Genomic DNA, 26936 nt, shown 5'->3' with positions numbered 1-26936 from the left:
GTTTAAACCTGCACTTGTGGTTTGTCTGATTGCCATCTCCCTTGGGGAGGGGGGCAGGGCAGGGAGAGAAAAATAAGATAACAGGCTCAGAGATGGCAGGGCTGATGATAGCAGATTGATCATGGAATGTTACAGCACAGAAAAGGCCATTCGGCCCATTGTGCCTGTGCTATTTGAAAAAGCTATCAAATTAGTTCCATTTCTCCCCCACCCCACCCCACCCCACCCTACTGTTTCCCCGTAGCCCTGCAAATTTTTCCTTTTCAAGTATTTATCCAGTTCCCTTTTGAAAGTTACTATCGAATCTGCTTCCACCACCCTTTTAGGCAGCACATTCCAGATCATAACAACTCGCTGCGTTTTAAAAAAAAAATTCTCCTCATCTCCCCCTCTGGTTCTTTAGTCAATTACCTTAAACCTGTGTCCTCTGGTTACCGGCCGTCCCGCCAGTGAAGGGGTAACAGTCTCTGCTTGTCTGCACTATCAAAACCCTTCGCGCGTTTTTGAGCCCCTCGATCTCACGGATTTGTTCTTTTATGTAGGTGTCAGCCGTGGCTCATTTCTTCGCGCTCTCGTCTCGGAGGCAGAAGGCCGTGGGTTCACCTCCTACTCCAGGGACTTGAGCACGTAATCTAGGCTGACCACTCCCAGCGAAATACTGAGGGAGTGCTGCGCTTTGGGATGAGGCGTTAAACCGAGGGCCCCTCCCCCCCCGCGTCAGCCCTCTCGGGTGGACGTAAAAGATCCCACGGCCACTATTTCGAAGAAGAGCAGTATTTATCCCTCAACCAACATCAGATAATCTGTCTTTTCAGTGATCATTTATCACCTTGCTGTTTGTGGGATCTTGCTGTGCTTACATTTTCTGCCACGTAACAACAGTGACTGCACTTCAAGAGTGCTTCGTTGGCGGTAAAGCGTTTTGGGACGTCCTGAAAGGCACTGTAGAAATGCAAGATCTTTCTTTTAAGATTAAATGTAAGCGATTTAGGACAGAGAATAGGAGAAACTTTTTTAAAACAGAGAGAGGGTTTGAGGCTGCGCACTGCTATCGAGTTGGCGGTCGAAGCAGAGGCCGTGTCAACATTTAATAGGACAGGTGGTTGAAAGAAAAGGGAGATGGCACATGGAATTCTCACACTTCTCGTGTGGAGGATAAGCACACAATTATACCTAATGATAATACTTATAATTTCTACACAAAAATGTTGAAAGTTTTCCGTCCATTTGATACTTGGCTGACCAAAAACAAGTGTGACACGAGGAAACCTAGAACATGCAAAAGCCAATCTCTTAATGATGCATTGGCTAATATTGCTAATGATGAAGCCTCCTTGTTTCTGACATGCAACGTTCATCAGCCGTGATCTTATTGAACGGCGGAGCAGGCTCGAGGGGCCGATTGGCCGACTCCTGCTCCTATTTCTTATGTTCATGGTCGACCTTGATTGGATATGTTCTGAAACTTAGCCCACTTCAGGTAAAATCGTGGTCGAGGAACAGGAGGAGGCCGTCCTGCCCCTTCGAGCCTGCCCCGCCAGTCGACGAGATCATGGCTGATCTGTGTCCCGACTCCATTCACCTGCCATGCCTCCAGATCCCTCAATGCCCTTGGCTCGCAGAAATCTTATCGACCTGAGATTGAAAATTATTAATTGAGCTGGCGTCCACTGCTTTCTGTGGGAGAGAGTTCCGCGCTTCTACCACCCTTTGCGTGAAGAAGTGTTTCCTGACTTCTCTCCTGAATGGCCTGGCTCTGATTTCAAGGTTAGGGTTAGGGTTAGCCTAACCCTAACCCTAACCCTTGTCCTAGACTCCCCCACCAGCGGGAAAAGTCTCTCTATCTACCCCATCAATTCCTTTCAAAATCCTAAATTCCTCAATCAAATCGCCCCCTTTCACGGTCAATATTCCAGGGAATACAAGACTAATTTATATAATCTCACCTCATAATCTAACCCTTGGAGCCCTGGTATCTGATTCTGGTGAATCTACGCTGCTCTGCCCTCCTTCCGAGGCCAATATATCCTTTCTAAGGCGCGGTGCCCAGATGATCAAATCTTTTTTCAGACCGCTGTTTGTGGGAGGGAGAAGCGTATTGGAAAAATAAAACGTTGTGTGTTTTTTTTTCCTTTTCCAGTGAGGAGCCACGCCTGTGAGCCAGACCAATTCAACAAACCTGGTGGATGCTCCGACATCTGTCTCCTGGGCAACAGCCACAAAACGCGCACTTGCCGCTGTCGATCCGGGTTTAGTTTGGGGAGCGACGGCAAGTCATGTAAAAGTAAGTGCGCCAGCCCGTGGTCCACGCGCGACAGTTAACTGTGCGCCCTTGTACGAGGAGCTGTGTGTCTGTCCGCCAAGCGTGGCCAAAGATTCCTTGACAAGCTTGCGTCGTTGGAACTCGCACCGAGTCCCGTCCACCCATCGCCACCCCCCCCCCGCGCTCGCCGACCTACATTGGCTCCCGATTTGGCAACGCCACGATTTTTAAAATTCTCGTCCTTGTGTTCAAATCCTCTCCAGGGCCTCCCTATCTCTGAAACCTCCTCCAGCCCCTACGACCCTCCGAGATCTCTGCGCTCCTCCAATTCTGGCCTCTTGTCCATCCCCCCCCCCCCCCGATTTCCATCGCTCCCACCATTGGCGGCCGTGCCTTCGGCTGCCTGGGCCCTAAGCTCTGGAATTCCCTCCCTAAACCTCTCCGCCTCTCTCTCTCCTCCTTTAAGACGCTCCTTAAAACCTACCTCTTTGACCGAGCTTTTGGTCACCTGTCCTAATATCTCCTTATGTGGCTCGGTGTCAGATTTTGACTGATTTACGCTCATGTGAAGCGCCTCGGGGACGATTTACGACTACTACTCTGCTCTGCTCGCCCTCTCCTGCTCTGCTCGCCCTCTCCTGCTCTGCTCGCCGTGTGTGTCTGTCTGTCTGTCTCCCCCTCCCCCATCCTTCCCTTTTCTCCCTCCCCCTCCCCCTGCTTCCTTCCCCCCCCCCCACTCTGTGTGTCTGTCTGTCTGTCAACTTTATTCCTCCCTCTCCCGACTTGCCTGCCCTCTTTCTGGCCGCCTCCCTCAAAAATGTCACTTGATTAACAATTTTTGACAAGTTTCATTTGTAGGCATCACTTGTCTTGTGCTTTGCGCATTGATTTCCTGCCAAAACGTACCAGTCACTGGTGCCTTCAACACCATGAAATGGACTAGCCGCTAATTTATTTGAAGGGCTATCCGAATAAATTTAAGTTAGTTGATTAGAAAATGTCAGCTTCTCCGTTTTTGCAATGCACGGAAATAACTGGTTTAATTGTAAAGCATAAATTGTATGCCAGACCCAGGGAGCTGAAGGGAGCAGGGGTAATTTGCATTGTGACCGCTCTCCTTCAGACAGTTTAAACTCGTTGGGGAATGTTAACCGCTCCACTGCCAAATCGTCCGGTGACGGTTTTGTTAAATGCACAGCTGAACGGAAAGATACCGAGCAGGTGGAAGTAAGGTTCAGAAATGCTGCTGTCGAGCTTCTGACCTCATATGTCCGCTCCGTCACGAAGACCGCCTGCTCCCACCCTCTGTGACACCGCCCGTCTCCGCCCCCTGCCTCAGCTCATCTGCTGCTGAAACCCTTCATCCGTGCCTTTGTCCCCTCCAGACTGGGCTATCCCAGTGCTCTCCTGCCTGGCCTCTAGCCTTCCACCCTTCGTAAACTCCAGCTCGTTGAAAACTCGAAAACCCCGTATCCTAACTCGCGCCGAGTCCCGTTCACCCATCGCCCCACCCCTGTGCTCGCTGACCTACATCGGCTCCCGGTCCGGCAACGCCTCGATTTTAAAATTCTCATCCTCCTGTTCAAATCCCCCCCCCACCCCCCCCAATCTCTGCAATCTCCTCCGGCCCCTACAACCCTCCGAGATCTCTGCGCTCCTCCAATTCCGGCCTCTTGCGCATCCCCCCGATTTCCATCGCTCCCACCATTGGCGGCCGTGCCTTCAGCTGCCCGGGCCCCGAGCTCTGGAATTCCCTCCCTAAACCCCTCCGCCTCCCTACCTCTCTCCCCTCCTTGAAGACGCTCCTTTAAAACTACCTCTTCACCCGTCCTAATATCCCCTTCTGTGGCTCGGTGTCAATTTGGGTCTGATTTACGCTCCTGTGAAGGGCCTTGGGGACCGTTTTACTACGTTAAAGGCTCTGTATAAATACAAGTTGTTGTTCTTGTCGCCTCCCTTTTCCTCTCCTGGAGGTTTCATCATGTTTCTTGTCTCCTCCAATCCCCCAAATCTCACCACTGATCGCTCAACCTCGTGTCGTACTGCCTTCCCATCGCAATTGGGAAGCGAACACGCTCTATATTACCCAATCGGATGATTCTTTAGCCTCTCTTCCCTTACCCCCCACCCCGTCTCAATTTCCGATATTTTACTAGCCAATAAACAAAAAAAAAAACCACCGTCTTTTTTTAAATGCCCCTATGATTTTTCTCCTGGGTTTTTTGCTCGCAGCAGCGTCCTGGAGGTTAATCCTTAATTCCTGGAGACTCCAGGACGATCCGAGAGGGTCGGCAACCCTCGGTTGGCGTGCTGTGACTCGCTCCGTGCCCCCTAGTCTGGAGTGGGCTTCGTTTCGCGCGGAGAGGATTGGGCTCGACCGCGATTCGCTCCCCTACCTCCGCCACCTGGACGTGGTACTAGAAGGGGGGAAAAGGGGAGTGGGGACTGGCAGGAATAATACAGTTTTTATCTCTAATCCTATTTCATTGTTGCTTTTTGATTGTTAGTAGTATTGAGTTCCCTGTAAATACAGTGTCGAGTTACAGCTATGAGGGAGCTTGGATATGATCCAAGGGAAGGTTCATTCGGGGTCAGAGGCACTCGGGCTGTCATCTGTACCCTGCGTTTAGATTGTGGCTCAGCTCCCATTCTTGTGATTTTTCTGTCCAGTTTGCTCTCTCCTCCCCCACCCTTCCTGGTTCGTTTTCTCCCTCTTGCCTCTCCCCCCTCCCCGGTTCTCTTTCTCTTCCCCCCTCCCCCCCCCCCCCTCCCTTTCCTGGTTCGTTTTCTCTCTTTTTTTTCTCTCTCTCTTCTCTCTCTCTTCTCTCTTCTCTCTCTTTTCTCTCTCTCCCCTCTTTTCTCTCTCCCCTCTTTTCTCTCTCCTCTCTTTTCTCTCTCTCTCTCTCTCTCTCTCTCTCTCTCTCTCTCTCTCTCTGTTTTTTCTCTTTTCTCTCTTTTTTTCTCTCTCTCTCTTTTCTCTCTCTCTCTCTCTCTGTTTTTTCTCTCTTTTTTCTCTCTTCCCTCTTCCCCTCCCCCCTTCCCACTTCTCTTTCTCTTTTCTCCCCCCCCCCCCCCCTCCTCCTCCTCCTCCTCCTCCTCCTCCCCCTCCCCTCCTGGTTCTCTTTCCCTTCTCCCCCTCCCCCCCGCTTCTTGGTTCTCTTTTTCTCCCCCCCCCCCCCACCCCCCCTTTCCTGGTTCTCTCTCTTCTCCCCCTCCCTCCCCTCCCCCCCCCCCCCCCTCCCCTTCGCTTGCAATCCAGTTGACAGGGAGTGCAATAGTTGAGGTTCATCCAGCCTCAACAGCTTTTTTGGGGGAAGAGAGTTCCAGATTCCCACTCCCCTTTGTGTGAGGAACTGCTTCCCGACATCACCCCTGAATGGCCCGGCTCTAATTTTAAGGTTCTGCCCCCTTGTTCTGGACTCCCCCCCCCCCCCCCCCCCCCCCCCCCCCCACCCACCAGAGGAAATAGTTTCTCTCTATCGACCCTATCAAATCCTTTAATCATCTTAAACACCTCAATTAGATCAACACCTTAATCTTCTACACTCGCGCGATTGTATAATTTCTGGCCGGCTTTATCCCCTGCCCCTCTGGAGATGTTTGGTGGGGGGGGGGGTGAAATCGGACGCGGCCGATGGAGAACAGACGGCCTGCTTCGCTCTCCGGCCGGCTTTCGTTCTCCATTGGCCTCCCGTCGATTTGCTATCGCCCGTTATTGCTCCACCACCCCTCTCCTTTCACTCCCTGCGGCCCCGGCCGAGCTCCGGTGTCTTGTCCGTTCTTCGCCTGTCGAGTGCAGACGGTGAGCATCAGTGGACGAGCTCTGGCGTCTTTTCTCGCCCGAAGTCCCCACGTAAAGAAAGTAAAGAAGCGACTTGCGTTCGTAGGGTGCCTTTCGCCACCTCAGCACGTCCCAAAGCGCTTTACAGCCAATGAAGTACTTTTCGAAATGTGGTCACTGTTGTAATGTAGGAAACGTTGCAGCCAATTTGCGCACAGCAATGAGGTAATGACCAGATCTGTTCTTAGCAATGTTGGTTGAGGGATAAATATTGGCTGTACTAACTAGGTGACAGTCTGCGGGTTACAGTCGAGCGCACCCTCGCTTCCACAAGTTGATGTGTATGTTGCATTCCCACTCATAGTTAAACCGTTCGTAAATCACTGGTCAGGCCTCAGCTGGAGTATTGTGTCCAATTCTGGGCACCGCACTTTAGGAAGGAGAGGGTGCAGAGGAGATTTACCAGAACGGTACCAGGGATAAGGGACTTCAGTTATGCGGAGAGACTGGAGAAGCTGGGATTGTTCTCCTTAGAGTGGAGAAGGTTAAGGGGGAGATTTAATAGAGGTGTTCAAAATCATGAGGGGTTTTGATCGAGTCGATGGGGAGAAACTGTTTCCAACTGGCAGGAGGGTCGGGAACCAGAGGACACAGATTTAAGATAATCGGGGACAGAACCAGAGGGGGGAGATGAGGAGAATGTTTTTTTACGCAGCGAGTTGTGATGATCTGGAACGCGCTGCCTGAAAGGGCGGTGGGAGCAGATTCAATAATAACTTTCAAAAGGGGAATTGGATAAATGCTCAAAGGAGAAATTTGAAGGGCTGTGGGGGAAAGAGCAAGGGTGGAGTGGGGCTAATTGGATATTAAAAGAGCCGGCACCGGCACGATGGGCTGAAGGGCCTCCTTCTGCGCTCTCTGATTGTTTCTGTGATTCGCCTTCCAGAGCCAGACCACGAGCTGTTCCTCGTCTACGGCAAGGGTCGCCCCGGCATCATCCGGGGGATGGACATGAACGCCAAAGTGCCCGACGAGTACATGATACCCATCGAGAACCTGATCAACCCCCGCGCCTTGGACTTCCACGCCGAGAGCGGCTACATCTACTTCGCCGACACCACCAGCTACCTGATCGGACGGCAGAAAATCGATGGCACGGAACGGGAAACCATACTGAAATCCGGTAAGGGCGGGGGAGAGGGCAGACCCTCAGCTCGGGAACGTGCCCGTTTTGTTGGAAAGCGGCTGGTCTGGTGAGAGCGGGATGTAATGTTTATAGTTATGACTTTTCTTTCCAACATTGAGACCAGAGCACAGAATAAGGCCAATCCGGCCCAACTGGCCTGTACCAGCATTCATGCTCCACACGAGCTTCCTCCCTCCCTCCCTACTTCATCTCACCCTATCACCATATCCTTCTATTCCTTTCTCCCTCATGTGTTTATCCAGCTTCCCCTTAAATGCATCTCCGCTATTCCCCTCAACCACTCCGTGTGGGAGCGAGTTCCACATTCTCACCGCTCTCTGGGTAAAGAAGTTTCTCCTGAATTCCCTATTGGATTTATTGGTGACTATCTTATATTTATGGCCCCCTAGTTCTGGTCTCCCCCACAAGTGGAAACATCTTCTCTACATCTACCCCATCGAACCCCTTCGTAATTTTAAAGACTTCTATCAGGTCACCCCTCGGCCTTCTCTTTTTCCAAATAAAAGACCCCTAGCCTGTTCAGCCTTTCCTGATAGTTATGATCTCTCAGTCATGGCATCATCCTTTATTGCACCTTCTCCAGTGCCTCTGTATCCTTTTTGTAATATGGAGACTAGAACTGTGCACAAAAATGCTCCCAAGTGTGATCTAACCAAGGTTCCATACAAGTTTAACAAAACTTCCCTGCTTTTTCAATTAACACCCTCTAGAAATGAACCCCGGTACTTTGTTTGCATTTTTTATGGCCTTGTTAACCTGCGTTGCTACTTTGTGATTTGTGCAGCAGTACCCCCGGATCCCTTTGCTCCTGTAATCTGTATGTTTGCTTCTTCAAAAAGGAATTATTTATTTGCCCTTCCTTTTTCCTCTGCCGCCACAGTGGCATCGAGTCCTTGCTTCGATGCTGTTCCCGCTGACTGCCCTCCGATACCTCGCCTGAGGAACCGTGAATAGCCTTGCCGATGACTGTCGTCAGACTGTTCCACACCAGAACAGCTGAGCCCAAACCTGCGCCCACCCTGTGTCATTGTGGGAGCATTTCCAGTAGGAATTCAGTGGATACTGATCAGGATTGGGATTTTCCCCCCTCTTTACTCCTCCCTTCTCGTTGCTAGTTACATAAGAGTGCCATGCAGTCAGATTTCACTGGCACAAGGGTCTGCTGTAGGGGGTTGTATCTTCCTATCTCTGTAACCTCTGAGAAATCTGCCTTCCTCCAAATCTCGCCTCTTGCGAGTCCCCCATTCCCTTTGGCCCCACCATTGGCGGCCGTGCCTTCAGCTGCCTGGGCCCTAAGCTCTGGAATTCCCTCCCTAAACCTCTCCGCCTCTCTCTCCTCCTCTAAGACGCTCCTTAAAACCTACCTCCTTGACCAAGCACCTGTCCTAATATCTCTACGTGGCTCGGTGTGAATTTTTATCTGATTTATGCTCCTGTGAAGCGCCTTGGGGACGTTTAAGGTGCTGTATAAATGCAAGTTGTTGTTGCGTCATAGATTCTCTTGACGGTAGAGGGCATGTGCACCATTTGTTGGGCTGTTTTGGTCTTGAGTTTATTGGTGATGTGTCTTCTCTCTCTCTTCTGTGTGCGTGTTTGAAGGACTCAACAACGTAGAGGGTGTTGCCGTTGACTGGATGGCCAACAACCTTTATTGGACAGATGACGGCCCAAAGAAGACCATCAGCGTAGCTCGGCTAGAGAAAGCCTCTCAAACCAGGAAGACTCTAATCGAAGGAAAGATGACTCACCCTCGTGCAATCGTTGTCGATCCGTTGAATGGGTGCGTGAATATGCAAAGCCTGCCTCTCATTTGTCACACTGCTTGTCCGACATCCGCCAAAAACTTCCTCCAACTAAATATTGGGAGGACCTTGGCTTCGATCCCCGCCGCAAACTCCGTTCCCTCGCCACCGACTCCATCCCTCTACCCAGCCACTGCCTAAGGCTAAACCAGACTGTTGCCAACCTCGGCGTCCTATTTGTCCCTGAGGTGAGCTTCGGACCCCATATCCTCTCCATCGTTAAGACCGCCTACTTCCACCTCTGTTATATCGCCGGTCTCCACCCCTGTCTCAGCCCATCTTCTGCTGAAACCCTCATCCGTGCCGTTGTTATCTCTAGACCCGATTATTCCAATGCTCTCCTGACCGGCCTCCCATCTTCCACCCTCCATAAACTCGAGCTCATCCAAAACTCATGCTACACCGTATCCTAACTTGCACCAAGTCCTGTTCACCCTTCACCCCCTGTGCTCGCTGACCTATATTGGCTCCCGGTCCGGGAACACCTCTATTTTTAAAATTCTCATCCTTGTTTTCAAATCCCTACATTGCCCTCACCCCTCCCTATCTCTGTAACCTCCTCCAGCCCCTGCGACCCTCCAAGATCTCTGCGCTCCTCCAATTCCGGCCTCTTGCGTATCCTCCGATTTCCATCGCTCCACCGTTGGCGGCCGTGCCTTCAGCTGCCTGGGCCCGAAGCTCTGGAATTCCCTCCCTAAACCTCTCCGCGCCCCTCTCCTCCTTTAAAACGCTCCTTAAAACCTATCTCTTTGACCAAGCTTTTGGTCACCTGTCCTAATATCTCACGACGTGGCTCTTTGTCAACATTTGTCTGATTTACGCTCCTGTGAAGCGCCTCGGGGACGTCTTACTACGTTGAAGGCGCTGTGTGAATGCAAGCTGTGTTGACCATTATTGTGTGGATCACTGGGGAATGAACTTTGCTGGTGGCTAACATTGTTTCGTTTTTAAGATGGTGGTGGTGTGGGGGTGAGCGTTACAGAATTTTAATTGAAACTGTTATTACACCGGGGTTCGATTTACGAACATACGAAATTGACAGGCAGGGAATGACCAGCCTGCCCCACACTCGTGGTGCCCGGTGCCCGGCGCATCCCGACTAAACACATCCCACCCTCTCTCCCCACAGCCATGTAACCTCCTGGGGGAGAGGGAGAAATAAACCAGAGCCAACAAGGGGAAAAAATGCTCCCCGACCCCCTCAGGCAATCGAAACCAGTCACTTGGACCAAGTGTTGCCTATAAAGACACTTACCTTCTATACGATGCCCCCGGTCAGGAAGCCCCCTCTTGAAGGCTCACACAGAGAGCCAGAGCCCACCATGCCAACCGGCAACGCTTTCCAGAGGCTCACTACTCTCTGGGACCAGAACCAACTTCCAGTCTATCCCTACCCTTCCATAGTTTAAACTGGTGTCCCCCCGGTCCTCCCCAATCTTGCAACAGGGACTCTATCCAGCCCTTTAATTATTTTATCTATCAGGTCACCTCTAGGTCTACCTACTCTAAAGTAAATAGTAAACAATTTTACAACACCAAGTTATAGTCCAGCAATTTTATTTTAAATTCACAAGCTTTCGGAGGCTTCCCCCTTCGTCAGGTGAACGATGTGAAATGAAATCCTCGAGGATTTCATTTCACATCGTTCACCTGACGAAGGGGGAAGCCTCCGAAAGCTTGTGAATTTAAAATAAAATTGCTGGACTATAACTTGGTGTTGTAAAATTGTTTACAATTGTCAACCCCAGTCCATCACCGGCATCTCCACATCATAAAGTAAATAGGCCAGAGGTAGTTTGGACTGTAGGAGACTGATGTCTTTGAGGTGGTCCCCGACTGCTAAGTCTGCCTCGCGTATCCCGGCAACAGAATCGTAGTCCCACAAAAAACAAATACGAGCCTTTGATTGCGAGGCCGGGGCGAGTGAGTCGGATTTAGCGGCGTTAAATGTTGGGGAGCCGGCTCGCGGGCACCGATGTCCCATCGACCGCTCTCCCAACACACGGGAGCACCGGTGTGAAAAGTGTCATGGGATCGTCAGCCACAGTTGAGAATTATTCCCCCTTCCCCCTCCTGGCGCGGACAGTAACTCTAAATACCAACGTACGTGAGAACGGCAATCGATTGCGGACAGGGCACCTTCGTCGTCGCTGGGCCCAAAATCCGGGAACTCCTTACCTAAGTGGGTCAGTTGAAACTTCCAAAACTGAGGTGGATAGATTTTTTTGTTGGGTAAGGGTTACGGAACCAAGGCGGGTGGATGGAGTGAAGATACAGATCAGCCATGATCTGATTGAATGGGGGAACATGAACGTTCAAATCGACCCACAGCAGGTCTCAAACCCCCTGACAGTGGACACGGATTTTCATTCCTTTTAAGTTTTTTTTTTCGAAAAATACACTTTATTCATAAAATTTGCAACAATACATACAATACAGTTGTTGTATCTCATTCTAAACACACACAATACAGATTAAACAATTTGCAGGTTACATCAAGTACAGTTTGATGAACACATTGGACATAATTACAGTTCATAACACTCTAGGGTGCCTCATTGCATCACAGTCAATACAGGTGATTCATTACAGATTCATTACAGGTACTTTACATCAATTTGAATTTTACATTCTGCCCGAGGGGGTTTTTCCCTGATTGTAGCCCCTCGGTATACAGTGGCGGGAAGGCTCTAAACGGTTGCCTTTCCCCACAGAGCCTTTGCGGCGGCCGCACCCGTCCTCAGTGCGTCCCTGAGCACGTACTCCCGGACCTTGGAATGTGCCAGTCTGCAACACTCGGTCGAGGACAGCTCCTTGCACTGGAAGACCAGCAAGTTTCGGGCAGATCGAAGGGCATCTTTCACCGAGTTGATGGTCTTCCAGCAGCAATTGATGTCCGTCTCTGTGTGCTTAAGTTCCTGTCCGATGGTGTTTCACCGTGGAGGATAAACTTAGAATCATAGAAGTTACAACATGGAAACAGGCCCTTCGGCCCAACATGTCCATGTCGCCCAGTTTATACCACTAAGCTAGTCCCAATTGCCTGCACTTGGCCCATATCCCTCTATACCCATCTTACCCATGTAACTGTCCAAATGCTTTTTAAAAGACAAAATTGTACCCGCCTCTACTACTGCCTCTGGCAGCTCGTTCCAGACACTCACCACCCTTTGAGTGAAAAAATTGCCCCTCTGGACCCTTTTGTATCTCTCCCCTCTCACCTTAAATCTGTGCCCCCTCACCGAAAAATACACTTTATTCATAAAATTTGCAACAATACATACAATACAGTTGTCGTATCTCATTCCAAACACACACAATACAGATTAAACAATTTGCAGGTTACATCAAGTACAGTTCGATGAAGTACATTTTATAAGTACACTTATAAATCACAGAATACATGGTGATTACAGATAGTCTTTGCAACTGCCCGTTGCCAAGGCAATCACCGTGTTCAGACAGAGAGGTGTTACCTACAGAGCCCCCGAATATACAGTCAACAAAAAAAAACAAACAAAAAAAAAAGTGTCTGTTTTTTTTTCTGTTTGTTTTTTTTTGTTGACTGTATATTCGAGGGCTCTGTAGGTAACACCTCTCTGTCTGAACACGGTGATTGCCTTGGCAACGGGCAGTTGCAAAGACTATCTGTAATCACCATGTATTCTGTGATTTATAAGTGCATAGGCTTCGAGGAGTTCCTGACATTTACCTGAGGAAGGAGGAAGCCTCCGAAAGCTTGTAAATTTCAAATAAAATCGTTGGACTATAACTTATATTGCAGTGGACAGAGGTGCAGCATAGGGAATCTGTGCTTCCCCTTAAGGCCGGTCACCCCGTTCCCTGTCAGTTCGATCGACTGTAAGGTGGGCTGTTTATTGACTTCCGCCCGCCTTTTGAAGGCTTTACTTTCAGGTTAGTCGGAAAGCATCGTTAAAATAGGCCATCATTGGCCCGTTGGTGGAATTGGTACAATCCCCACCACTTACAGCGGGTGCGAACGCGATTCGCCCGCTGTACGCGTTGGCCGGTATAACGTAGCGAGATTTAAACTGCTGTCAGTGCTCAGCACAAACTGTAACCGCCCCCAAAAACACCACTTAGAGGGGATTAGAAGGGTTTACGTACACAGAAAGTAATTGTACATTAACGAGGTGTAACTCACTCGTGTTTGTTCTCTGAGTTTAGTGCACCTTAGTGTGGTGCGAACTAGCCCGAAATACACGGAGCACTTAAGAGCACAAATTGGGGTTGTATTCTCTGGAGTTTCGAAGGTTAAGGGGTGATCTGATCGAAGTTTATAAGATATTAAGGGGAATAGATAGGGTGGTTAGGGAGAAACTATTTCCGCTGGTTGGGGATTCTAGGAGTAGGGGGCACAGTCTAAAAATTAGAGCCAGACCTTTCAGGAGTGAGATTAGAAAACATTTCTACACTCAAAGGGTTGTAGAAGTTTGGAACTCTCTTCCGCAAACGGCAATTGATACGAGCGCAATTGCTAAATTTAAATCTGAGATAGATAGCTTTTTGGCAACCAAAGGTATTAAGGGACATGGGCCAAAGGCAGGTATATGGAGTTAGATCACAGATCAGCCATGATCTTATCAAATGGCGGAGCAGGCACGAGGGGCTGAATGGCCTACTCCTGTTCCCAGAAGACGTAGAAACATAGAAAAACATAGACGCTACAGTAGTTAACGTTACTCGGCCAATCTAAGCGACTGGCTGTTTTAAGTGGTGGGGACTCGCACTGACATTGCTCTCTGTGCGCTGGAAAGGTGGATGTATTGGACGGACTGGGAAGAGGACCCTAAGGACACCAGGAGGGGGAAGATCGAAAGAGCTTGGATGGACGGCACCAATCGTAACGTCTTCGTCACCTCCAAGACCATTCTGTGGCCGAATGGCTTGAGCCTGGACATTCAAAATGGCATCCTTTACTGGTGTGAGGCGTACTACGACCGGATTGAAAGGATCTTCTTGAATGGCACAGACAGGAGGGTAAGTGTTGAAATAGAAACAGAAAATGCTGGGGAAGCTCGGCAAACGAGGCAGTATCTGTGGAGAAAGAAACAGAGTTAACGTTTCAGGTCGGAGACCTTTCGTCAGACGTTAAAGAGTTAAAGTTTTCAAGCGAGTACAGAGCCGAGGGGAGGGAAGGGGAGGGGAGGAAAGAACAAAAGGGAAGGTCTGTGATAGGGTGGAGGGCACGAGTGATTAAATGACAAAAGGGGGATGATGGTGCGAGGCAAGGAGGGCGGGAATGGGACAAGTGCGATGGTGGCTCGACGCATTCTGCTACCCCGTGCGTTGTCTGAATGTCACCAAGCTGCAGAGTTTGCTCTTAGTTTCACGTATTGTAGCATTTGATCGATTGGCTGGAGTCGAAGGGATAAAAGTTACAAACTAAATTTTAATTAAAAACGTTAACAACTATTTTTGCAAAATAAATTAAATCCACAGTCTGTTTACGATGTTGGACCTTGTAGGTGTCAGCTGTGGCTCAGCGCTCTCTCTCTCTCTCTCTCTCTCCACTGAGTCAGAAGGTAGTGGGTTCGAGCCCCACTCCAGAACCTTGAGCCCCATAATCCAGGCCGACACTCCTGTTGCAGTACTGAGGGAGCGCTGCACTGTCATAGAATCATAGAAAGGTTACAGCAAGGAAAGAGGTCATCCGGCCCATCGAGTCCGTGCCGGCTCTCTGCACGAGCAATCCAGCTAGTCCCATGAATGACTTGAATGTAGGGGGGCATGATTGGCAAATTTGCAGACGACACAAAAATTGGCCGTATAGTTGATAGTGAAGAGGATAGCTGTAGACTCCCAGAAGATATCAATGGGTTGGTGGAGTGGGCGGAAAAGTGGCAAACGGAGTTCAACCCGGATAAGTGTGAGGTGATGCACTTAGGGAGGGCAAACAGTAAAAGGGAATACGCAGTAAATGGGAATATATTGAGAGGGGTAGAGGAAGTGAGACACCTTGGAGTGCATGTGCACAGGTCCCTGAAGGTGGCAGTACAGGTAGATAAGGTTGTGAAGAAGGCATACGGAATGCTCTCCGTTATTAGCCGAGGTATAGAATACAAAAGCAGGGATGTAATGATGGAAAGGCCACAGCTGGAGTACTGTGCGCAGTTCTGGTCACCACATTACAGGAAGGACGTAATTGCTCTGGAGAGAGTGCAGAGAAGATTTACAAGAATGTTGCCAGGGCTTGAAAATTGCAGCTACGAGGAGAGATTGGACAGGCTGGGGTTGTTTTCCTTGGAGCAGAGGAGGCTGAGGGGAGACTTGATTGAGATGTACAAAATTGAGGGGCCCAGATAGAGTAGACAGGAAGTACCTGTTTCCCCAAGCGGAGAGTTCAAGAACTAGAGGACATGGATTTAAGCTGATTGGCGGGAGGATTAGAGGGGACATGAGGAAAAACTTTTTTACCCAGAGGGTGGTGGGTGTATGGAATTCACTGCCCGAATTGGTGGTAGAGGCAGGGACCCTCAACTCTTTTAAAAGTTCCTGGACCTGCACCTAAAGTGCTGTAAGCTGCAGGGCTACGGACCGGGTGCTGGAAGGTGGGATTAGAATGGGTACCTGGTTGTTCTTCGAGACGGCGCGGACACGAGGGGCCGAATGGCCCCCTTCTGTGCTGTATCTTTTCTATGATTCTATTGGCGGAAGAGTCAATAACCAGAGGGCATAGATTTAAGATGATTGGCAAAAGAACCAATGGCGACATGAGGAAAATCTCTTTTACGCAACGAGTGGTTATGATCTGGAATGCACTGCCCGAGAGGGTGGCGGAGGCAGATTCAGTCATGGCCTTCAAAAGGGAATTGGACAAGTACTTGAAGGGAAAAAATTTGCAAGGCTATGGGGACAGGGCGGGTGAGTGGGACTGGCTGGATTGCTCTTGCAGAGAGCTGGCGCGGACTCGATGGGCCGAATGGCCTCCTTCCGTGCTGCTTGGAACCATTCTATGATTCTAAATTCAGCGGCGAGATTAATCGGCCTGCGACCCGACCCCCCTCCCGATGATTAATTACCGGAATCTCTCTCGCAGGCCGTGTACGAGCGCGGTGAGCTCAGCCATCCGTTCGGGTTCACCCACTACGGCAACTACCTGTTCTGGACCGAGTACAGGAGCGGGAACATTTACCGATTCGACCAGGCCACCAAAGTGGTCACGCTGCTGAGGAGCGAGAGGCCGCCCACATTTGAGATCCGGATGTACGACGCCCAGCAGCAGCAAGGTAACGGCGTCGGGAACGTTCCCCGGGAGTATTGCGCTGCCTCTTAAACTCAGCGGGAGCACAAGTGGCTTTGGGAGGATAATGGTGGGTGGGAGGGTTTCAAAGGATGATGGTGGGAGGGTTTCAAAGGATGATGGTGGGAGGGTTTCAAAGGATGATGGTGGGAGGGTTTCAAAGGATGATGGTGGGAGGGTTTCAAAGGATGATGGTTGGGGGGGTTTCAAAGGATGATGGTTGGGGGGGTTTCAAAGGATGATGGTTGGGGGGGTTTCAAAGGATGACGGTGGGGGGGTTTCAAAGGATGACGGTGGGGGGGTTTCAAAGGATGACGGTGGGGGGGTTTCAAAGGATGACGGTGGGGGGGTTTCAAAGGATGACGGTGGGGGGGTTTCAAAGGATGACGGTGGGGGGGTTTCAAAGGATGAAGGTGGGAGGGTTTCAAAGGATGACGGTGGGAGGGTTTCAAAGGATGACGGTGGGGGGGTTTCAAAGGATGACGGTGGGGGGGTTTCAAAGGATGACGGTGGGGGGGTTTCAAAGGATGACGGTGGGGGGGTTTCAAAGGATGACGGTGGGGGGGTTTCAAAGGATGACGGTGGGGGGGTTTCAAAGGATGACGGTGGGGGGGTTTCAAAGGATGACGGTGGGGGGGTTTCAAAGGATGACGGTGGGGGGGTTTCAAAGGATGACGGTGGGGGGGTTTCAAAGGATGACGGTGGGGGGTTTCAAAGGATGACGGTGGGGGGTTTCAAAGGATGACGGTGGGGGGTTTCAAAGGATGACGGTGGGGGGTTTCAAAGGATGACGGTGGGGGGGTTTCAAAGGATGACGGTGGGGGGTTTCAAAGGATGACGGTGGGGGGTTTCAAAGGATGACGGTGGGGGGTTTCAAAGGATGACGGTGGGGGGTTTCAAAGGATGACGGTGGGGGGGTTTCAAAGGATGACGGTGGGGGGGTTTCAAAGGATGACGGTGGGGGGGTTTCAAAGGATGACGGTGGGGGGGTTTCAAAGGATGACGGTGGGGGGGTTTCAAAGGATGACGGTTGGGGGGGTTTCAAAGGATGACGGTGTGGGGGTTTCAAAGGATGACGGTGGGAGGTTTCAAAGGATGACGGTGGGGGGGTTTCAAAGGATGACGGTTGGGGGGGTTTCAAAGGATGACGGTGGGGGGGTTTCAAAGGATGACGGTGGGAGGTTTCAAAGGATGACGGTGGGGGGGTTTCAAAGGATGACGGTTGGGGGGGTTTCAAAGGATGACGGTGGGGGGGTTTCAAAGGATGACGGTGGGAGGTTTCAAAGGATGACGGTGGGGGGGTTTCAAAGGATGATGTTTGGGGGGGTTTCAAAGGATGATGGTTGGGGGGTTTCAAAGGATGACGGTGGGGGGGTTTCAAAGGATGAAGGTGGGGGGGTTTCAAAGGATGACGGTGGGAGGGTTTCAAAGGATGACGGTGGGGGGGTTTCAAAGGATGACGATGGGAGGGTTTCAAAGGATGAAGGTGGGGGGGTTTCAAAGGATGACGGTGGGAGGGTTTCAAAGGATGACGGTGGGGGGTTTCAAAGGATGACGGTGGGGGGGTTTCGAAGGATGACGGTGGGGGGGTTTCAAAGGATGACGGTAGGAGGGTTTCAAAGGATGACGGTGGGAGGGTTTCAAAGGATGACGGTGGGGGGGGTTTCAAAGGATGACGGTGGGGGGGTTTCAAAGGATGACGGTGGGGGGGTTTCAAAGGATGACGGTGGGGGGGTTTCAAAGGATGACGGTGGGGGGGTTTCAAAGGATGAAGGTGGGGGGGTTTCAAAGGATGACGGTTGGGGGGGTTTCAAAGGATGACGGTGGGAGGTTTCAAAGGATGACGGTGGGAGGGTTTCAAAGGATGATGTTTGGGGGGGTTTCAAAGGATGATGTTTGGGGGGGTTTCAAAGGATGATGGTTGGGGGGTTTCAAAGGATGACGGTGGGGGGGTTTCAAAGGATGACGGTTGGGGGGTTTCAAAGGATGAAGGTGGGGGGGTTTCAAAGGATGACGGTGGGAGGGTTTCAAAGGATGACGGTGGGGGGGTTTCAAAGGATGACGGTTGGGGGGTTTCAAAGGATGACGGTTGGGGGGTTTCAAAGGATGAAGGTGGGAGGGTTTCAAAGGATGACGGTGGGGGGGTTTCAAAGGATGACGGTGGGGGGGTTTCAAAGGATGACGGTGGGGGGGTTTCAAAGGATGAAGGTGGGGGGGTTTCAAAGGATGACGGTGGGAGGGTTTCAAAGGATGAAGGTGGGAGGGTTTCAAAGGATGACGGTGGGAGGGTTTCAAAGGATGAAGGTGGGGGGGTTTCAAAGGATGACGGTGGGAGGGTTTCAAAGGATGAAGGTGGGAGGGTTTCAAAGGATGAAGGTGGGAGGGTTTCAAAGGATGAAGGTGGGGGGGTTTCAAAGGATGAAGGTGGGGGGGTTTCAAAGGATGAAGGTGGGGGGGTTTCAAAGGATGACGGTGGGAGGGTTTCAAAGGATGACGGTGGGAGGGTTTCAAAGGATGACGGTGGGGGGGGTTTCAAAGGATGACGGTGGGGGGGTTTCAAAGGATGACGGTGGGGGGGTTTCAAAGGATGACGGTGGGGGGGTTTCAAAGGATGACGGTGGGGGGGGTTTCAAAGGATGACGGTGGGGGGGTTTCAAAGGATGACGGTGGGGGGGTTTCAAAGGATGACGGTGGGGGGGGTTTCAAAGGATGACGGTGGGGGGGGTTTCAAAGGATGACGGTGGGGGGGTTTCAAAGGATGACGGTGGGGGGGTTTCAAAGGATGACGGTGGGGGGGTTTCAAAGGATGACGGTGGGGGGGTTTCAAAGGATGACGGTGGGGGGGTTTCAAAGGATGACGGTGGGGGGGTTTCAAAGGATGACGGTGGGGGGGTTTCAAAGGATGACGGTGGGAGGTTTCAAAGGATGACGGTGGGGGGGTTTCAAAGGATGACGGTGGGGGGGGTTTCAAAGGATGACGGTGGGGGGGGTTTCAAAGGATGATGGGGGGTTTCAAAGGATGACGGTGGGGGGGGTTTCAAAGGATGACGGTGGGGGGGGTTTCAAAGGATGACGGTGGGGGGGGTTTCAAAGGATGACGGTGGGGGGGGTTTCAAAGGATGACGGTGGGGGGGGTTTCAAAGGATGATGGGGGGTTTCAAAGGATGACGGTGGGGGGGGTTTCAAAGGATGACGGTGGGGGGGTTTCAAAGGATGACGGTGGGGGGGTTTCAAAGGATGACGGTGGGGGGGTTTCAAAGGATGACGGTGGGGGGGTTTCAAAGGATGACGGTGGGGGGGTTTCAAAGGATGACGGTGGGGGGGTTTCAAAGGATGACGGTGGGGGGGTTTCAAAGGATGACGGTGGGGGGGTTTCAAAGGATGACGGTGGGGGGGTTTCAAAGGATGACGGTGGGGGGGTTTCAAAGGATGACGGTGGGGGGGTTTCAAAGGATGACGGTGGGGGGGTTTCAAAGGTTGACGGTGGGGGGGTTTCAAAGGATGACGGTGGGGGGGTTTCAAAGGATGACGGTGGGGGGGTTTCAAAGGATGACGGTGGGGGGGTTTCAAAGGATGACGGTGGGGGGGGTTTCAAAGGATGACGGTGGGGGGGTTTCAAAGGATGACGGTGGGGGGGGTTTCAAAGGATGACGGTGGGGGGGGTTTCAAAGGATGATGGGGGGTTTCAAAGGATGACGGTGGGGGGGGTTTCAAAGGATGACGGTGGGGGGGGTTTCAAAGGATGACGGTGGGGGGGGTTTCAAAGGATGACGGTGGGGGGGGTTTCAAAGGATGACGGTGGGGGGGGTTTCAAAGGATGATGGGGGGTTTCAAAGGATGACGGTGGGGGGGGTTTCAAAGGATGACGGTGGGGGGGTTTCAAAGGATGACGGTGGGGGGGTTTCAAAGGATGACGGTGGGGGGGTTTCAAAGGATGACGGTGGGGGGGTTTCAAAGGATGACGGTGGGGGGGTTTCAAAGGATGACGGTGGGGGGGTTTCAAAGGATGACGGTGGGGGGGTTTCAAAGGATGACGGTGGGGGGGTTTCAAAGGATGAAGGTGGGGGGGTTTCAAAGGATGACGGTGGGAGGGTTTCAAAGGATGACGGTGGGGGGGTTTCAAAGGATGACGGTGGGGGGGTTTCAAAGGATGACGGTGGGGGGGTTTCAAAGGATGACGGTGGGAGGGTTTCAAAGGATGAAGGTGGGGGGGTTTCAAAGGATGACGGTGGGAGGGTTTCAAAGGATGAAGGTGGGGGGGTTTCAAAGGATGACGGTGGGAGGGTTTCAAAGGATGAAGGTGGGAGGGTTTCAAAGGATGAAGGTGGGAGGGTTTCAAAGGATGAAGGTGGGGGGGTTTCAAAGGATGAAGGTGGGGGGGTTTCAAAGGATGAAGGTGGGGGGGTTTCAAAGGATGACGGTGGGAGGGTTTCAAAGGATGACGGTGGGAGGGTTTCAAAGGATGACGGTGGGGGGGGTTTCAAAGGATGACGGTGGGGGGGTTTCAAAGGATGACGGTGGGGGGGTTTCAAAGGATGACGGTGGGGGGGTTTCAAAGGATGACGGTGGGGGGGGTTTCAAAGGATGACGGTGGGGGGGTTTCAAAGGATGACGGTGGGGGGGTTTCAAAGGATGACGGTGGGGGGGGTTTCAAAGGATGACGGTGGGGGGGGTTTCAAAGGATGACGGTGGGGGGGTTTCAAAGGATGACGGTGGGGGGGTTTCAAAGGATGACGGTGGGGGGGTTTCAAAGGATGACGGTGGGGGGGTTTCAAAGGATGACGGTGGGGGGGTTTCAAAGGATGACGGTGGGGGGGTTTCAAAGGATGACGGTGGGGGGGTTTCAAAGGATGACGGTGGGAGGTTTCAAAGGATGACGGTGGGGGGGTTTCAAAGGATGACGGTGGGGGGGGTTTCAAAGGATGACGGTGGGGGGGGTTTCAAAGGATGATGGGGGGTTTCAAAGGATGACGGTGGGGGGGGTTTCAAAGGATGACGGTGGGGGGGGTTTCAAAGGATGACGGTGGGGGGGGTTTCAAAGGATGACGGTGGGGGGGGTTTCAAAGGATGACGGTGGGGGGGGTTTCAAAGGATGATGGGGGGTTTCAAAGGATGACGGTGGGGGGGGTTTCAAAGGATGACGGTGGGGGGGTTTCAAAGGATGACGGTGGGGGGGTTTCAAAGGATGACGGTGGGGGGGTTTCAAAGGATGACGGTGGGGGGGTTTCAAAGGATGACGGTGGGGGGGTTTCAAAGGATGACGGTGGGGGGGTTTCAAAGGATGACGGTGGGGGGGTTTCAAAGGATGACGGTGGGGGGGTTTCAAAGGATGACGGTGGGGGGGTTTCAAAGGATGACGGTGGGGGGGTTTCAAAGGATGACGGTGGGGGGGTTTCAAAGGATGACGGTGGGGGGGTTTCAAAGGTTGACGGTGGGGGGGTTTCAAAGGATGACGGTGGGGGGGTTTCAAAGGATGACGGTGGGGGGGTTTCAAAGGATGACGGTGGGGGGGTTTCAAAGGATGACGGTGGGGGGGGTTTCAAAGGATGACGGTGGGGGGGTTTCAAAGGATGACGGTGGGGGGGGTTTCAAAGGATGACGGTGGGGGGGGTTTCAAAGGATGATGGGGGGTTTCAAAGGATGACGGTGGGGGGGGTTTCAAAGGATGACGGTGGGGGGGGTTTCAAAGGATGACGGTGGGGGGGGTTTCAAAGGATGACGGTGGGGGGGGTTTCAAAGGATGACGGTGGGGGGGGTTTCAAAGGATGATGGGGGGTTTCAAAGGATGACGGTGGGGGGGGTTTCAAAGGATGACGGTGGGGGGGTTTCAAAGGATGACGGTGGGGGGGTTTCAAAGGATGACGGTGGGGGGGTTTCAAAGGATGACGGTGGGGGGGTTTCAAAGGATGACGGTGGGGGGGTTTCAAAGGATGACGGTGGGGGGGTTTCAAAGGATGACGGTGGGGGGGTTTCAAAGGATGACGGTGGGGGGGTTTCAAAGGATGACGGTGGGGGGGTTTCAAAGGATGACGGTGGGGGGGTTTCAAAGGATGACGGTGGGGGGGTTTCAAAGGATGACGGTGGGGGGGTTTCAAAGGTTGACGGTGGGGGGGTTTCAAAGGATGACGGTGGGGGGGTTTCAAAGGATGACGGTGGGGGGGTTTCAAAGGATGACGGTGGGGGGGTTTCAAAGGATGACGGTGGGGGGGTTTCAAAGGATGACGGTGGGGGGGTTTCAAAGGATGACGGTGGGGGGGTTTCAAAGGATGACGGTGGGGGGGTTTCAAAGGATGACGGTGGGGGGGTTTCAAAGGATGACGGTGGGGGGGTTTCAAAGGTTGACGGTGGGGGGGTTTCAAAGGATGACGGTGGGGGGGTTTCAAAGGATGACGGTGGGGGGGTTTCAAAGGATGACGGTGGGGGGGTTTCAAAGGATGACGGTGGGGGGGGTTTCAAAGGATGACGGTGGGGGGGGTTTCAAAGGATGACGGTTGGGGGGGTTTCAAAGGATAATGGTTGGGGGGGTTTTCGAAGGACGACAGTGGGGGGTTTCGAAGGACGACGGCGGGGGTGGGGGTTTCGAAGGACGACGGCGGGGAGGGGGGGTTTCGAAGGACGACGGTGGGGGGGTTTCGAAGGATGACGGCGGGGGGTGGGGGGGTTTCGAAGGATGACGACGGGGGGTGGGGTGGGGGGGGTTTCGAAGGATGACGGCGGGAGGTTTGCGATAGATTTCATATGGTCAAGTTTCAATGTTGGCAAGACCTTAGATAAGTATTGAATTTCAACACGTGCACTTCCGTGAACTCTTCGATAGAATTTACAGCATAGAAACAGGCCATTCGGCCCGTCTGGTCTGTGCCGGTGTTTATGCTCCACACGAGTCTCCTCCCTCCCTACTTCATCTCACCCTATCACCATATCCTTCTATTCCTTTCTCCCTCATGTGTTTATCCAACTTCCCCTTAAATCCATCTGCACTATTCCCCTCAACCACTCCATGTGGTAGCGAGTTCCACATTCTCACCACTCTCTGGTTAAAGAGGTTTCTCCAGAATTCCCGATTTGGATTTATTAGCGACTATCTTATATTTATGGCCCCTAGTTTAGGTTTCCCCCACAAATGGAAATATCTTCTCTACCTCTACCCTATCGAACACCTTCATAATTTTTAAAGAGCTCTATTAGGTCACCCCTCAGTCTTCTCTTTCCTCGAGAATCGAGCCCATAGCCTGTTCAGTCTGTCTTGATAGTTCCACCTGCCGTCTTCCTCCCACCCCCACCTCCACCCTGCATATCCATCATAAGGTCAGAAATGGGGATGTTCGCTGATGATTGCACAGTGTTCAGTTCCATTCGCGACCCCTCAAATAATGAAGCAGTGCAAACCCGCTTGCAGTAAGACCTGGACAACATCCAGGCTTGGGCTGATAAGTGGCAAGTAACATTCTTGCCAGACAAGTGCCAGGCAATGACCATCTCCAACAAGAGAGTGTCTAACCACCTCCCCTTGACATTCAACGGCATTACCATCACCGAATCCCCCACCATCAACATCCTGGGGGTCACCATTGACCAGAAACTTAACTGGACCAGCCATATAAATACTGTGGCTACGAGAGCAGGTCAGAGGCTGGGTATTCTGCACCGAGTGACTCACCTCCTGACTCCTCAAAGCCTTTCCACCATCTACAAGGCACAAGTCAGGAGTGTGATGGAATACTCTCCACTTGCCTGGATGAGTGCAGCTCCAACAACACTCAAGAAGCTCGACACCATCCAGGACAAAGCAGCCTGCTTGATTGGCACCCCATCCACCATCCTAAACATTCACTCCCTTCACCACCGGCGCACTGTGGCTGCAGTGTGTACCATCCACAGGATGCACTGCAGCAACTCGCCAAGGCTTCTTCGACAGCACCTCCCAAACCCGCGACCTCTACCAGCTAGAAGGACAAGAGCAGCAGGCACATGGGAACAGCACCACCTGCACGTTCCCCTCCAAGTCACACACCATCCCGACTTGGAAATATATCGCCGTTCCTTCATCGTCGCTGGGTCAAAATCCTGGAACTCCCTTCCTAACAGCACTGTGGAAGAACCTTCACCACACGGACTGCAGCGGTTCAAGAAGGCGGCTCACCGCCACCTTCTCAAGGGGCAATTAGCGATGGGCAATAAATGCCGGCCTCGCCAGCGACGCCAACATCCCATGAACGAATAAAAAAAATCAGTTAGTTTGAGATTCTGTGCAACTAACTCGCAACTCGATCTGAAGGGTGAAAGTGGTTACTATTTAATTTTTGCGCTCTTGAGATTTCAGTGGAGTCTGGTTTGGGAAGTGGTTTGAGTGGCGAGAGTTGGATGTCACTTGCCTGATACGGAGTTGGGCGGCGTAGATTGAGGGACTTGAAAGCTATCGGGGTTTAGTTTCCACTGTCTGTGAGTGCACAGGTTCAACTGCTGGTGTGGGGAACCTTTCTCTGCACTGTGTTAATGCAGTTGTTACCCAATGACTGGGTTAGAATAGTTCTTAGAATAGAACCTAGCACACAGGATCATTAGGAACAGGAGGAGGCCACTCAGCCCCACGGGAACAGGAGGAGGCCATTCAGCCCCTCGAGCCTGTTACACAGGAACAGGAGGAGGCCACTCAGCCCCTTCAGACTGTTACATAGGAACAGGAGGAGGCCGCTCAGCCCCTCGAGCCTGTTACACAGGAACAGGAGGAGGCCATTCAGCCCCTCAAAGGAGAGAGTTCCAGATTCCCACTCCCCTTTGTGTGAAGAAGTGCTTCCTGACATCAGCCCTGAACGGCCCGGCTCTGAAATTATGCCCCCCCCCCCCTTTGTTCTGGACTCCCCCCACCAGAGGAAATAGTTTCTCTCTCTATCGACCCTATCGAATCCTTTAATCATCTTAAACACCTCGATTAGATCACCCCTTAATCTTCTACACTCGAGGGATTAGAAGCCTAGTCTCTGCGACCTGTCCTTGTAATTTAGCCCTTTTAGCCCCGGTATCATTCTGGTGAATCTGCACTGCACCCCCTCCAAGGCCAATATATCCTTCCTGAGGTGCGGTGTCCAGGATCGCTGTGTTAAGATAACCTCCCCTGGTAAGGATGTTAGCATTGTGAATGTGGCTGGTTAAGCCTTTGGGGCCAGCGTTTGCTGTAGCAGGTCGTCTAACGGCACCTGCCGTTAGTTAGGACTTGCCGCTGCACCCTTCAGCTCAGAACATTTTTGGGCCCACAAAGTTGCTGAAAGTGCGAGCTGGAAACGGGGCATCTGGGGACCTGCGTGAACAGGGCAAGCAACAGGCTGCCTCCTTCATATAGAGTCTTGCAGCACAGAAGGAGGCCGCTCGGCCCCTCGTGCCTGTGCCGGCTCTTCGAAAGAGCCGTCCAGTTTAGTCCCGCGCCTCAGCTTTTTCCCCCACAACCCTGCAAATTGGTCCTCCTCCAAGTATTTATCCAGTTGCCTTTTGAAATTTCCTACGGGATTCCTTAAGCCGAAGAGGGATTGGGAAATAGAGCGGGAGGACCGAGAAGGAGGGTGAATTAAAGAGGCTGAATTCGACGTCGAAATCAGGTGCAGAAAGAGAAATAAAGAGGGAGGGAAAGATTGGATTGAGAGAGAGAGCGAGACGACAAAGGAAAAGTAAGAAAACAATTTAATTTTTTTTTAAATCTCCCCGAAAAATTCAAAACCTGAAGGACCGAGACTCCACGCTCGTAAAAGTTAATTTTCGGTGCCGGAGAGGTTGACCGGCAGTAATTAACAACGATCGCGTCATTAAAAGGGCACTTAACGCTTGCAATGACTGGACTGAACATTCTGCCGCGAGTTTAACGGGGAAAACACAGCAAGTTTCAAAAAAATAAAAAAACGGGGAGGCTCAGGGCGAGGTTTCGCGAAGCTAATGACCGAGTGCTGCGTCTTCGACAGTAACTTTTGGATCGTCACATTTAACCACGCATCTGCCCCTCGCCTGAAATTGCTGTTAACGCATAAATAACGCCAAGCGCCATTAGCCTCACCGTTATTTTAACAGCCGAGTTCTGGCCCTTGGTATTTTTTTTTTTAAATGAACGGTGGCGGTTCGCAGTGGTGATGAAGCTGAGACTCGCGCTACTTAAGAACAGCGTTTAAATACAGATGTGTTTCTCTCCCCCGCCGCCCCGGCAGGTACCAACGCGTGCCGTTGTGAACAACGGTGGCTGCAGCAGCCTGTGTCTGGCCACCCCGAATGGACGGTCGTGCAGCTGTGCCGAAGATCAGTTGCTCGATGAAGATAACGTCACCTGCAAAGGTGAGAGATAAAGGACGGGGCAGGGGGAGGGTGCACAAACGTACAGTTTGTCAGATCGTCCAGACTGAAGTGCGGTCTCGGTCGCCCCGTGGAAGGATTTTATGTGAATAAAGATGAGAGAGAGAGAGAGTGTGTTCGGACTAGCTGTAGGTTGCAGTGAGAAGGAAGAGTGCTGATCAGCTGTAGGGAGCTGAGAGAAAGAAGCACTGAGCACTGCGGGACGGCGATAGGGGGCACTGACTGTAGAGAGCAGAGAGAGAGATACTAATTGTGGAGAGCAGGGGAAGAGGGAGAGAGAGTGACTG

At 51.9% G+C, this 26936-nt stretch overlaps 1 protein-coding gene across 1 annotated transcript in view; it reads left to right on the top strand.

Moving 5' to 3' along the window:
• LOC137306880 (low-density lipoprotein receptor-related protein 1-like) overlaps nucleotides 1-26936 on the top strand; it is a 252054-nt gene that overhangs the window by 20640 nt on the left and 204478 nt on the right. Inside the window, 7 exon segments of the mRNA XM_067976269.1 lie at nucleotides 2141-2284; nucleotides 6991-7227; nucleotides 8851-9031; nucleotides 13832-14054; nucleotides 16114-16303; nucleotides 26508-26524; nucleotides 26526-26631. Of these exon segments, the coding sequence (XP_067832370.1) occupies nucleotides 2141-2284; nucleotides 6991-7227; nucleotides 8851-9031; nucleotides 13832-14054; nucleotides 16114-16303; nucleotides 26508-26524; nucleotides 26526-26631 (1098 nt within the window).

This window comes from Heptranchias perlo, chromosome X (genome assembly GCF_035084215.1).
Source record: "Heptranchias perlo isolate sHepPer1 chromosome X, sHepPer1.hap1, whole genome shotgun sequence".
Taxonomy (NCBI): domain Eukaryota; kingdom Metazoa; phylum Chordata; class Chondrichthyes; order Hexanchiformes; family Hexanchidae; genus Heptranchias; species Heptranchias perlo.
Note: the sequence above shows the minus strand (reverse complement) of the source record. Positions and strands in the feature narration are given on the sequence as shown.